This window comes from Saccopteryx bilineata, chromosome 2, assembly GCF_036850765.1.
Source record: "Saccopteryx bilineata isolate mSacBil1 chromosome 2, mSacBil1_pri_phased_curated, whole genome shotgun sequence".
In the NCBI taxonomy this organism is placed as follows: Eukaryota; Metazoa; Chordata; class Mammalia; order Chiroptera; family Emballonuridae; genus Saccopteryx; species Saccopteryx bilineata.
The window spans coordinates 221084271-221096477 of record NC_089491.1 but is presented as its reverse complement, the minus strand read 5'-3'; the positions used below and the strand labels follow the sequence as shown (position 1 = coordinate 221096477).

At 56.5% G+C, this 12207-nt stretch overlaps 1 protein-coding gene across 1 annotated transcript; it reads left to right on the top strand.

Moving 5' to 3' along the window:
- The first annotated feature begins 6017 nt into the window (after window positions 1-6017).
- LOC136322430 (uro-adherence factor A-like) lies at window positions 6018-8020 on the top strand. The gene is made up of 7 exons (XM_066254438.1): window positions 6018-6064; window positions 6185-6244; window positions 6364-6445; window positions 6734-6919; window positions 7022-7183; window positions 7274-7381; window positions 7796-8020. The coding sequence occupies exons 1-7, from the start codon at window positions 6018-6020 to the stop codon at window positions 8018-8020; spliced, it is 870 nt and encodes a 289-aa protein (XP_066110535.1).
- The last annotated feature ends 4187 nt before the right edge of the window (window positions 8021-12207 follow it).

Here is a 12207-nt window from a genome sequence, read left to right as displayed (position 1 = left end):
GAGCTTCAGACCCTAGAGAAGTTGTAGACCCTGGATAAGCTGCAGGCCCTGGAGGAGCTGCAGACCCTGGAGGAGCTGCAGACCCTGGAGAAGCTGCAGGCCCTAGAGAAGCTGTAGAACCTGGAGGAGCTGCAGACCCTGGAGAAGCTATAGACCCTAGAGAAGCTGCAGGCCCTGGAGGAGCTGCAGGCCCTAGAGAAGCTGCAGGCCCTTGAGGAGCTGCAGACCCTGGAGGAGCTGCAGACCCTGGAGGAGCTGTAGAACCTGGCGGAGCTGCAGACCCTGGAGGAGCTGCAGACCCTGGAGAAGCTTCAGACTCTAGAGAAGCTGTAGACCCTGGAGGAGCTGCAGACCCTGGAGGAGCTGAAGACCCTGGAGGAGCTGCAGACCCTGGAGAAGTTGTAGACCCTGGAGGAGCTGCAGACCCTGGAGGAGCTGCAGGCCCTGGAGAAGCTGCCAACCCTAGAGAAGCTGTAGACCCTGGAGGAGCTGCAGGCCCTGGAGGAGCTGCAGGCCCTTGAGAAGCTACAGACCCTGGAGGAGCTGCAGACCCTACAGAAGCTCTAGACCCTGGAGAAGCAGCAGACCCCAGAGGAGCTGTAGACCATAGAGAAGCTGCAGACCCTGGAGAAGCTGCAGGCCATGGAGAAGCTACAGACCCTGGAGAAGCTGCAGGCCCTGGAGAAGATACAGATCCTAGAGGAGCTTCAGGCCATGGAGAAGACACAGACCCTGGAGGAGCTACAGACCCTGGAGAAGCTGCAGGCCCTGGAGGAGCTGTAGACCCTGAAGAAGCTGCAGACCCTGGAGGAGCTGCAGTCCTTAGAGAAGCGGCAGACCCTGGAGGAGCTGCAGACCCTGAAAAAGCTGCAGACCCTGGAGGAGCTGCAGACCCTGGAGGAGCTGCAGACCATAGAGAAGCTTTAGACCCTGGAGGAGCTGCAGACCCTGGAGAAGCTCTAGACCATGGAGGAGCTGCAGACCCTGGAGGAGCTGCAGGCTCTAGAGAAGCTGTAGACCGTGGAGAAGCTGCAGGCCCTGGACAAGCTGCAGACCCTAGAGAAGCTGTAGACCCTGGAAGAGCTGCAGGCTCTAGAGAAGCTCTAGACCCTGAAGGAGCTTCAGACTTTAAAGAAGCTGAAGACCCTGGAAGAGCTGCAGACCCTGGAGAAGCTCTAGACCATGGAGGAGCTGCAGACCCTGGAGGAGCTGCAGATCCTGGAGAAGCTGCAGGCTCTAGAGAAGCTGTAGACTGTGGAGAAGCTGCAGGCCCTGGACAAGCTGCAGACCCTAGAGAAGCTGTAGACCCTGGAGGAGCTGCAGACCCTGGAGAAGCTGTAGACCCTGGAGGAGCTGCAGGCTCTGGAGGAGCTGCAGACCCTGGAGAAGCTGCAGGCCCTGGAGGAGCTGCAGACCCTGGAGGAGCTGCAGGCCCTGGAGAAGCTCTAGACCATGGAGGAGCTGCAGACCCTGGAGGAGCTGCAGACCCTGGAGAAGCTGCAGGCTCTAGAGAAGCTGTAGACCGTGGAGAAGCTGCAGGCCCTGGACAAGCTGCAGACCCTAGAGAAGCTGTAGACCCTGGAGGAGCTGCAGACCCTGGAGAAGCTGTAGACCCTGGAGGAGCTGCAGACCCTGGAGAAGCTGTAGACCCTGGAGGAGCTGCAGGCTCTAGAGGAGCTGCAGACCCTGGAGAAGCTGCAGGCCCTGGAGGAGCTGCAGACCCTGGAGGAGCTGCAGGCCCTGGAGGAGTTGCAGATCCTAGAGAAGCTGTAGACCCTGGAAGATCTGCAGGCCTGGAGAAGCTGCAGGTCCTGGAGGAGCTGTAGATCCTGGAGGAGCTGCAGGTTTTATAGAAGCTATAGACCCTGGAGGAGCTGCAGACCATAGAGAAGCTTTAGACCCTGGAGGAGCTGCAGACCCTGGAGAAGCTCTAGACCATGGAGGAGCTGCAGACCCTGGAGGAGCTGCAGGCTCTAGAGAAGCTGTAGACCGTGGAGAAGCTGCAGGCCCTGGACAAGCTGCAGACCCTAGAGAAGCTGTAGACCCTGGAAGAGCTGCAGGCTCTAGAGAAGCTCTAGACCCTGAAGGAGCTTCAGACTTTAAAGAAGCTGAAGACCCTGGAAGAGCTGCAGACCCTGGAGAAGCTCTAGACCATGGAGGAGCTGCAGACCCTGGAGGAGCTGCAGACCCTGGAGAAGCTGCAGGCTCTAGAGAAGCTGTAGACTGTGGAGAAGCTGCAGGCCCTGGACAAGCTGCAGACCCTAGAGAAGCTGTAGACCCTGGAGGAGCTGCAGACCCTGGAGAAGCTGTAGACCCTGGAGGAGCTGCAAGCTCTGGAGGAGCTGCAGACCCTGGAGAAGCTGCAGGCCCTGGAGGAGCTGCAGACCCTGGAGGAGCTGCAGGCCCTGGAGAAGCTCTAGACCATGGAGGAGCTGCAGACCCTGGAGGAGCTGCAGACCCTGGAGAAGCTGCAGGCTCTAGAGAAGCTGTAGACCCTGGAGGAGCTGCAGGCCCTGGACAAGCTGCAGACCCTAGAGAAGCTGTAGACCCTGGAGGAGCTGCAGACCCTGGAGAAGCTGTAGACCCTGGAGGAGCTGCAGGCTCTGGAGGAGCTGCAGACCCTGGAGAAGCTGCAGGCCCTGGAGGAGCTGCAGACCCTGGAGGAGCTGCAGGCCCTGGAGGAGTTGCAGATCCTAGAGAAGCTGTAGACCCTGGAAGATCTGCAGGCCTGGAGAAGCTGCAGGTCCTGGAGGAGCTGTAGATCCTGGAGGAGCTGCAGGTTTTATAGAAGCTATAGACCCTGGAGGAGCTGCAGACCCTGGAAAAGCTACAGGCTCTAGAGAAGCTGTAGACCCTAAGGAGCTGCAGGCCCTGGAGAAGCTGCAGACCCTAGAGAAGCTGTAGACCCCGGAGAAGCTGTAGACCCTGGAGGGGCTGCAGACCCTGGAGGAGCTGCAGGCCCTGGAGGAGCTGCAGACCCTGGAGGAGCTGCAGGCCTGGAGGAGCTGTAGACCCTGGAGGAGCTGCAGACCCTGGGAAAGCTGAAGGCCATGGAGAAGCTACAGGCCCTGGAGGAGCTGCAGATCCTAGAGAAGCTACAGACCCTGGAGAACCTGCAGGCCCTGGAGAAGCTACAGACCCTGGAGAAGCTGCAGGCCCTGGAGGAGCTGCAGACCCTGGAGAAGCTACAGACCCTGGAGAAGCTGCAGGCCCTGGAGGAGCTGCAGACCCTGGAGAAGCTACAGACCCTGGAGAAGCTGCAGGCCCTGGAGAAGCTGCAGACCCTGGAGGAGCTGCAGACCTTGGAGAAGCGGCAGAAGGTGGAGAAGCTTCAGGCCCTGAAGAAGCTGTAGACCCTGGAGGAGCTGCAGACCCTGGAGAAACTGTAGACCCTGGAGAAGCTGCAGACCCTGGAGGAGCTGCAGACCTTGGAGAAGCGGCAGACCCTGGAGAAGCTGCAGGCCCTGGAGAAGCTGTAGGCCCTGGAGAAGCTGCAGAACCTAGAGAAGCTGTAGACCTTGGAGGAGTTTCAGACCCTGGAGGAGCTGTAGACCCTGGAGAAGCTGCAGAACCTAGAGAAGCTGTAGAACCTGGAGGAAATGCAGGCCCTGGAGAAGCTGCAGACCCTGGAGGAGTTGCAGGCTCTACAGAAGCTGCAGACCCTGGAGGCGCTGCAGACCCTGGAGGAGCTGCAGGTCCTGGAGGAGCTGCAAACCCTGGAGGAGTTGCAGACCCTAGAGAAGTTGTAGACCCTGGAGAAGCTGTAGACCCTGGAGGAGCTGCATATCCTGGAGGAGCTGCAGGCCCTGGAGGAGCTGCAGGCCCTGGAGGAGCTGCAGACCCTGGAGGAGCTGCAGACCCTGGAGGAGCTGCAGGCCCTGGAGGAGTTGTAGACCCTGGAGAAGCTGTAGACCCTGGAGGAGCTGCAGACCCTGGAGGAGCTTCAGACCCTAGAGAAGTTGTAGACCCTGGATAACGTGTAGACCCTGGAGGAGCTGCAGGCCCTAGAGAAGCTGTAGAACCTGGAGGAGCTGCAGACCCTGGAGAAGCTATAGACCCTAGAGAAGCTGCAGGCCCTGGAGGAGCTGCAGACCCTGGAGGAGCTGCAGACCCTGGAGGAGCTGCAGGCCCTAGAGAAGCTGTAGAACCTGGAGGAGCTGCAGACCCTGGAGAAGCTATAGACCCTAGAGAAGCTGCAGGCCCTGGAGGAGCTGCAGGCCCTAGAGAAGCTGCAGGCCCTTGAGGAGCTGCAGACCCTGGAGGAGCTGCAGACCCTGGAGGAGCTGCAGGCCCTAGAGAAGCTGTAGACCCTGGAGGAGCTGCAGACCCTGGAGGTGCTGCAGACCCTGGAGGAGCTGCAGACCCTGGAGGAGCTGCAGGCCCTGGAGAAGCTGCAGACTCTAGAGAAGCTGTAGACCCTGGAGGAGCTGCAGGCCCTGGAGGAGCTGCAGACCCTGGAGGAGCTGTAGACCCTGGAGGAGCTGCAGACCCTGGAGGAGCTGCAGGCCCTGGAGAAGCTGCAGAACCTAGAGAAGCTGTAGACCTTGGAGGAGTTTCAGACCCTGGAGGAGCTGTAGACCCTGGAGAAGCTGCAGAACCTAGAGAAGCTGTAGAACCTGGAGGAAATGCAGGCCCTGGAGAAGCTGCAGACCCTGGAGGAGTTGCAGGCTCTACAGAAGCTGCAGACCCTGGAGGCGCTGCAGACCCTGGAGGAGCTGCAGGTCCTGGAGGAGCTGCAAACCCTGGAGGAGTTGCAGACCCTGGAGAAGCTGCAGGCCCTGGAGGAGCTGCATACCCTGGAGGAGCTGCAGGCCCTGGAGGAGCTGCAGGCCCTGGAGGAGCTGCAGACCCTGGAGGAGCTGCAGACCCTGGAGGAGCTGCAGGCCCTGGAGGAGTTGTAGACCCTGGAGAAGCTGTAGACCCTGGAGGAGCTGCAGACCCTGGAGGAGCTGCAGACCCTGGAGGAGCTGCAGACCCTGGAGGAGCTGCAGGCCCTAGAGAAACTGTAGAACCTGGAGGAGCTGCAGACCCTGGAGAAGCTATAGACCCTAGAGAAGCTGCAGGCCCTGGAGGAGCTGCAGGCCCTAGAGAAGCTGCAGGCCCTTGAGGAGCTGCAGACCCTGGAGGAGCTGCAGACCCTGGAGGAGCTGCAGACCCTGGAGGAGCTGCAGACCCTGGAGAAGTTGTAGACCCTGGAGGAGCTGCAGACCCTGGAGGAGCTGCAGGCCCTGGAGAAGCTGCAGACCCTAGAGAAGCTGTAGACCCTGGAGGAGCTACCTGCCCTGGAGGAGCTGCAGGCCCTGGAGGAGTTACAAATCCTAGAGAAGCTGTAGACCCTGGAGGAGCTGCAAGCCTGGAGAAGCTGTAGAACCTGGAGGAGCTGCAGGCCCTGGAGGAGCTGCAGACCCTTGAGAAGCTACAGACCATGGAGGAGCTGCAGACCCTTGAGAAGCTACAGACCCTTGAGGAGTTGCAGACCCTACAGAAGCTCTAGACCCTGGAGAAGCAGCAGACCCCAGAGGAGCTGTAGACCCTAAAGAGGCTGCAGACCCTGGAGAAGCTGCAGGCCCTGGAGAAGATACAGATCCTGGAGGAGCTTCAGGCCATGGAGAAGACACAGACCCTGGAGGAGCTACAGACCCTGGAGAAGCTGCAGGCCCTGGAGGAGCTGCAGTCCTTAGAGAAGCGGCCGACCCTGGAGGAGCTGCAGACCCTGGAGGAGCTGCAGACCATAGAGAAGCTGTAGACCCTAGAGAAGCTGTAGACCCTGGAGAAGCTGCAGACCCTGGAGGAGCTGCAGTCCTTAGAGAAGCGGCCGACCCTGGAGGAGCTGCAGACCCTGGAGGAGCTGCAGACCATAGAGAAGCTGTAGACCCTAGAGAAGCTGTAGACCCTGGAGAAGCTGCAGACCCAAGAGAAGATGTAGAACCTGAAGGAGCTGCAACCTGGAGAAGCTGAAGACCCTAGAGAAGCTGTAGACCCTGGAGGAGCTGCAGACCCTGGAGAAGCTCTAGACCATGGAGGAGCTGCAGACCCTGGAGGAGCTGCAGGCTCTAGAGAAGCTGTAGACCGTGGAGAAGCTGCAGGCCCTGGACAAGCTGCAGACCCTAGAGAAGCTGTAGACCCTGGAAGAGCTGCAGGCTCTAGAGAAGCTCTAGACCCTGAAGGAGCTTCAGACTTTAAGGAAGCTGAAGACCCTGGAGGAGCTGCAGACCCTGGAGGAGCTGCAGACCCTGGAGAAGCTGTAGACCCTGGAGGAGCTGCAGACTCTGGAGGAGCTGCAGACCCTGGAGAAGCTGCAGGCCCTGGAGGAGCTGCAGACCCTGGAGGAGCTGCAGGCCCTGGAGGAGTTGCAGATCCTAGAGAAGCTGTAGACCCTGGAGGATCTGCAGGCCCGGAGAAGCTGCAGGCCCTGGAGGAGCTGCAGATCCTGGAGGAGCTGCAGGTTTTATAGAAGCTATAGACCCTGGAGGAGCTGCAGACCCTAAAGAAGCTGCAGACCCTGGAGGAGCTATAGGCTCTAGAGAAGCTGTAGACCCTGGAGAAGCTGCAGGCCCTGGAGAATCTGCAGACCCTAGAGAAGCTGTAGACCCTGGAGAAGCTGCAGGCCCTGGAGGAGCTGCAGGCCATGGAGAAGCTGCAGGCCCTGGAGAAGCTGCAGACCCTGGAGGAGCTACAGACCTTGGAGAAGCAGCAGACCCTGGAGAAGCTGCAGACCCTGGAGAAACTGTAGACCCTGGAGAAGCTGCAGATCCTGGACGAGCTGCAGACCTTGGAGAAGCGGCAGACCCTGGAGAAGCTGCAGGCCCTGGAGGAGCTGCAGGCCCTGGAGGAGCTGCAGACCCTGGAGAAGCTGCAGACCTTGGAGAAGCTGCAGGCCCTGGAGGAGCTGCAGACCCTAGAGAAGCTGTGGAGCCTGGCGGAGCTGCAGACCCTAGAGAAGCTGTAGACCCTGGCGGAGCTGCAGACCCTGGAGGAGCTGCAGACCCTGGAGGAGCTGCAGACCCTGGAGAAGTTGTAGACCCTGGAGGAGCTGCAGACCCTGGAGGAGCTGCAGGCCCTGGAGGAGCTGCAGACCCTAGAGAAGCTACATACCCTGGAGAAGCTGCAGGCCCTGGAGAAGCTACAGACCCTGGAGAAGCTGCAGGCCCTGGAGGAGCTGCAGACCCTGGATAAGCTGCAGGCCCTGGAGAAGCTGCAGACCCTGGAGGAGCTACAGACCTTGGAGAAGCAGCAGACCCTGGAGAAGCTGCAGACCCTGGAGAAACTGTAGACCCTGGAGAAGCTGAAGATCCTGGAGGAGCTGCAGACCTTGGAGAAGCGGCAGACCCTGGAGAAGCGGCAGACCCTGGAGAAGCTGCAGGCCCTGGAGGAGCTGCAGGCCCTGGAGAAGCTGTAGACCCTGGAGGAGCCGCAGACCCTGGAGGAGCTGCATACCCTGGAGGAGCCACAGACCCTGGAGGAGCTGCAGACCCTAGAGAAGTTGTAGACCCTGGAGAAGCTGCAGACCCTGGAGGAGCTGCAGACCCTGGAGGAGCTTCAGACCCTGGAGAAGCTGTAGACCCTGGAGGAGCTGCAGACCCTGGAGGAGCTGCAGACCCTGGAGAAGCTGCAGACTCTAGAGAAGCTGTAGAACCTGGAGGAGCTGCAGGCCCTGGAGGAGCTGCAGACCCTGGAGGAGCTGCAGACCCTGGAGAAGCTGCAGGCCCTGGAGGAGCTGCAGGCCCTGGAGGAGCTGCAGGCCCTAGAGAAGCTGCAGGCCCTGGAGGAGCTGCAGACCCTAGAGGAGCTGTAGAACCTGGAGGAGCTGCAGACCCTCGAGAAGCTGCAGACCTTGGAGAAGCTGCAGGCCCTGGAGGAGCTGCAGACCCTGGAGAAGCTGCAGACCCTGGAGAAGCTGCAGACCCTGGAGGAGCTGCAGGCCCTGGAGAAGCTGCAGACCCTGGAGAAGCTGCAGACCTTCGAGAAGCTGCAGGCCCTGGATGCGCTGCAGACCTTGGAGAAGCTGCATGCTCTCTAGAAGTTGTAGACCCTAGAGAAACTGCAGACCCAGGCGCTGCTGGCCCTGGACAAGTTGCTGCCTCTCACTTTTTCCTCGTCTATTCTAGAAGGAGACTAAGGCCTCTCTAGCCTGACCTTCCTTAAATCCTGTGGTGAGAATCATTTTATACCATAGCCCCACTGCCTGAATAAAGAAAGGACTGGCTTTTACAGATTCAAGTACATGCAAGAGAAGGGAAGCAACGCTGGGGCCTGGGCAGTCCTGCCTCCTGCCTCTTCCAGAATTTGATAGTCATTTACAAAGAGCCAGGCCAGCTTCATGTGTGTGATTCCAGCTCTGCAACATTCTGGAAAAGGCACAATGGCAGAGACAGTAACCAGCAAACAGCTCAGAGATTGCCGGGCAGGGAGAAGGGAGGAATTTGTGGAGGACAGGGGGTTTTAGGGCAGCAAAACCCTAATTATTAATGGGGCATACGTGTCATTTACGTGTTTGTCAAACAGCAGAGAATGTAACACCCCAAAAAGTGAACCCCAATATAAACTGTGGACTTTAGTTAATAACAATGCAATATTGGCTCATCAACTGCAGCGAGTATAGCACACCATAAATATAGAAGACACTGCAAGACAGGAGAAACTGAGGAGGGGCAGGGAGGGGGAATGCAGAAATCTGTATTTTCCCATCAAATTCTCTGTAAAGGCTCTAAAACAATTGTATATATTGATTTAAAAAGGACGAGGAGAGTCAGGCAGTGGCATGGCCATTCTGAACAAATCCAACCTTCTCACCAAGTGCCCCTGTCCCCTGCACACAGGGCCCCATATCTGGCCTCCCTGGGCTCTGCACCACGGAGAGGCTGGCCCGTGGGCAGCCCGCAGCCTGACAGGCTGCCTGGCCTCTGTCCATACAGGCAGGCGTCCCGGGGACTCCGGGTTGAGCCTGGGCAGAGTGCCAGGCCGGGCCCTGTTCACTCGCGTTTGCTTTGACAAATCACCACTTAGCTTCGTGGTGCCAGTATCATGATTTATGGGAGCATGGATGACGAAAACTGCCTGGAGCAGGCCCTCTTTAAGGCAGTGTTTGGGGCGCTCATGGTGAACCTCACTCCAGGTTGTCTGTTGCCAATAGGACCATATGTGCCAAGGTGAAGGCCTGTGTCCCCCTGGTCTAACTGCTGGAGCTTTGTGCCTGCGATGACTTTGAGGCCAGGGCAGTACCCTGATGACTGTGCCCACCGTACACCCAGCAATCCCCCCATCCACTGCAGCCCTCAATGCCTCAGTCAAATGAGGTCATGCTGAAACGCCCCCCTTAATAATGGTGTCTGAGTAGGAAACTGCTTCCTGTTTCTTGCGTAAGGCCCACGTTTCTGAGTAAATTCATTTTTCTAAGCACAGAGCCTCACATTCCTAAATCTGCTATCCCCTCACAGTTTTTAGCCAACTACAGTGTGTCCGTAAAGTCATGGTGAACTTTTGACCGGTCACAGGAAAGCAACAAAAGATGATAGAAATGTGAAATCTGCACCGAATAAAAGGAAAACTCTTCCAGTTTCATACCTATTCAGTGCAGTTCGATGTGGGCCACATCACATGTCAGTTAAATAATAAAACCGGACCAGTACCGGTTCGCGGCCTGGGGGTTGGGGACCACTGCTCTAGAGCTCCCCACTGAAGTATTTCCTGATGAGATGAGGTCCAGGGATTGCACTGAAAGAACTCAGAGAGAGGAAAGAGGGAAGGGGCGGATTGGGGGGGAGGGGAAGGGTGGGAGGAGGGGATTACAGATCAAATACGATTGACCCTGATACTCTTCCCTCTAATGTTGATGTTTTGGGGGGAATATCGCAATAAATTGTTTAAAATATATGACAAATAATTAACAGCAAAAAGCAAGCCCATCCTTATTGTGAGACTGAACTCTCTAGGGCCCCCAAACCCTAGATCAGAGTCAATAACAAAGTGATCCGCCCAGACCCCAGGATGCAAGAGGAGTAAAACATGAACACTTCCATTGCATTTATTTTGCATCTCAGCTTTTTAAAGTTTATAAGATGCCCACATTTTATAATACACAATATTTCAGTATGCCAGTCCATGGGACATGCAAACATAAATACATATTCATATATTGGCAGTGTGTACTCTAATACTTTTAATTGTTAAAGAATGGGATATCACTGTCCCAATTAGTTCTGGCTGCTATAACAAAAATACCACCAACTGGGCAGCTGAAACAGTGGACATTTTTTTCTCATAGTTAGGGAGGCTGGAAGTCCAGGATCAAGGGACTGGCAGATACGGTGTCCTGGAAGGGCCTCCCTTCCTGGCTTGTAGACAGCTGTCTTCTCCCTGTGTCCACACATGGCAGAGAGAGAAGCAAGTTCTCTGTCATGTCTCTTCTTATAAGGGCACTGATCCCATTCATATTGGACCACCCTCATTATCTACTCATCTTCCAAAGGCTCACCTTCAAATACCATTACATTGGGATTGGGGTTCTCATATAAGAGTCTGAGAGGACACAATATTCATCTCATAACAATCACAAAGGCTGGAGACCACTCTTCTGGAGAACTCTCATGGCAGAACACTGCCCATGGTCTGACCCTCACTGGCCCAAGGCCATCCTGTCCTGACACAGCCATTGTGTTCCAAGACTGCTAGAAACCTTGTCACAACGGGTGGCTGCTGTAAGCCCAGGACATACCCTTTGTCCCCAGCCAGCTCTGACCCTCAGCCCACCACTGTCACCCTGTATTCTTCCACAAGTCACAGTCCTCCTGGGGGTTGCTGGTGTGGCACTAGGCCTGGGGGCTGCGTCCCCAACAAGACAAAAATACCAGGGCTGCATTCACAGTTACTTCTTTTAGAAATTACCTGCCAACAGAGTTGGGGACTAAAGCACTCTGACACTTCATCCAAACAAACAGCCAAGGGAAACCACAGGAGTGATGGATTGTCACCATAGGGCGCCCCAAAACACCCTCTTCTGTCCTGGGTTCTCTGCTGATTCCTCACTTGGACGTGCATGAAACTTCCACAGAGGTCATTCTCACAGCTTCAGGGACCTGGAGGGAGGAGCCTGGCAGTCACTTTTCAGAACTCAACACTCAAAGTTAGGAATGCCAGGAATCACAAATTTCACCCAAAGGGCACACTTTTCAGATGTCATTTCAGATCACAAAGCTCAAAGTCCATGCACCACCCGTTGTTCTTTGGAAACATCCAAACACTCAAAGAATGCTGACTGGTGGGTTTAACTGAGTGTGACCTCACAGTTCATAAATCACTCAGTCCCTTGGCACTCTCGGCACACATCTCTGGACGCAGCCCAGCTGAGGCGAAGCGTAAGCAGGGGTTCCATTCCAGTATTGAGTCTCCATCAGGTTCCTAGGCTGGGATTTTGGTTTAACTGAATCCACCCCAGGCAAGAACCCAAGAAAGGACACGGGTTAAAGATCCCAGAGAATTGGCTCCTGGCCCTGCCAGAGGCCACAGCACATGCTCTGGCCCTCCCCCCACCCCCATCTCATTCCACAAACACCTCCAGCACCCTGAGCCTGCGAGCTCAGAGGGAGGCACACACCCCTGTGGTTTCAACCCGTTGCAAAGTTCTTTAAATCAGCGGCTCCAGCTCCTTGCCTTAGGCAAAAACCAAAAGCCCTCTGCTGACGCTGACGCAGCAGGGTCCAGAACATTCCAGAGCCTTGGTCTGATTGCTTAGGGCCAGAAACACATGCTGACTGTACCCTGACCTCAGGATGGCCCCTTAAAATACCAGCTTTTTTTTTTTAGGTAAATCCTTTGCATTAAAAAAATTTTTTGAGAATTCCAGTGCCCTCCCTCTAAATTCTCAAAACACTAATTTAGGGCCAAACTCTAGCCTGCCAGCCCTTGGGAAATCCCCTTTGCCTGAACTTGGCACTGGGATCAGCAGAGCAGGTAGGCTAATCTCTGTGCTTCCATCAAGAGTGGAGAGAGGAACTGGACTCCAGGGATTTTTCCTGGGTCTGCTGTAACTGCTCCCCCAAACTGTTCCTTTGCACCTCCTGCCGTGTGGGGGACCTTCTCTGCACTACTCTCCTCGCTGGGATGTGGGTGCTGGTTTTCCTCTTGGTTCCTCACTGCCACACCAGGCCACTGTCCTTCCAACCTTCTTAAAACCCTCACACTGAAGCATATCCTTGAAGACTGAACCCC

What these genes read in the sequence shown, in the direction of transcription:
- LOC136322430 (XM_066254438.1), top strand. Translation starts at nt 6,018, where the DNA reads ATGGAGGAGCTGCAGACCCTGGAGGAGCTGCAGGCTCTAGAGAAGCT. An exon ending in CTGCAGGCTCTAGAGAAGCT is followed by an intron (nt 6,065 to 6,184) that starts GTAGACCGTGGA and finishes TCAGACTTTAAG; the next exon opens with GAAGCTGAAGACCCTGGAGG. An exon ending in AGGCCCTGGAGGAGCTGCAG is followed by an intron (nt 7,382 to 7,795) that starts GCCCTGGAGAAG and finishes GAGGAGCTGTAG; the next exon opens with AACCTGGAGGAGCTGCAGAC.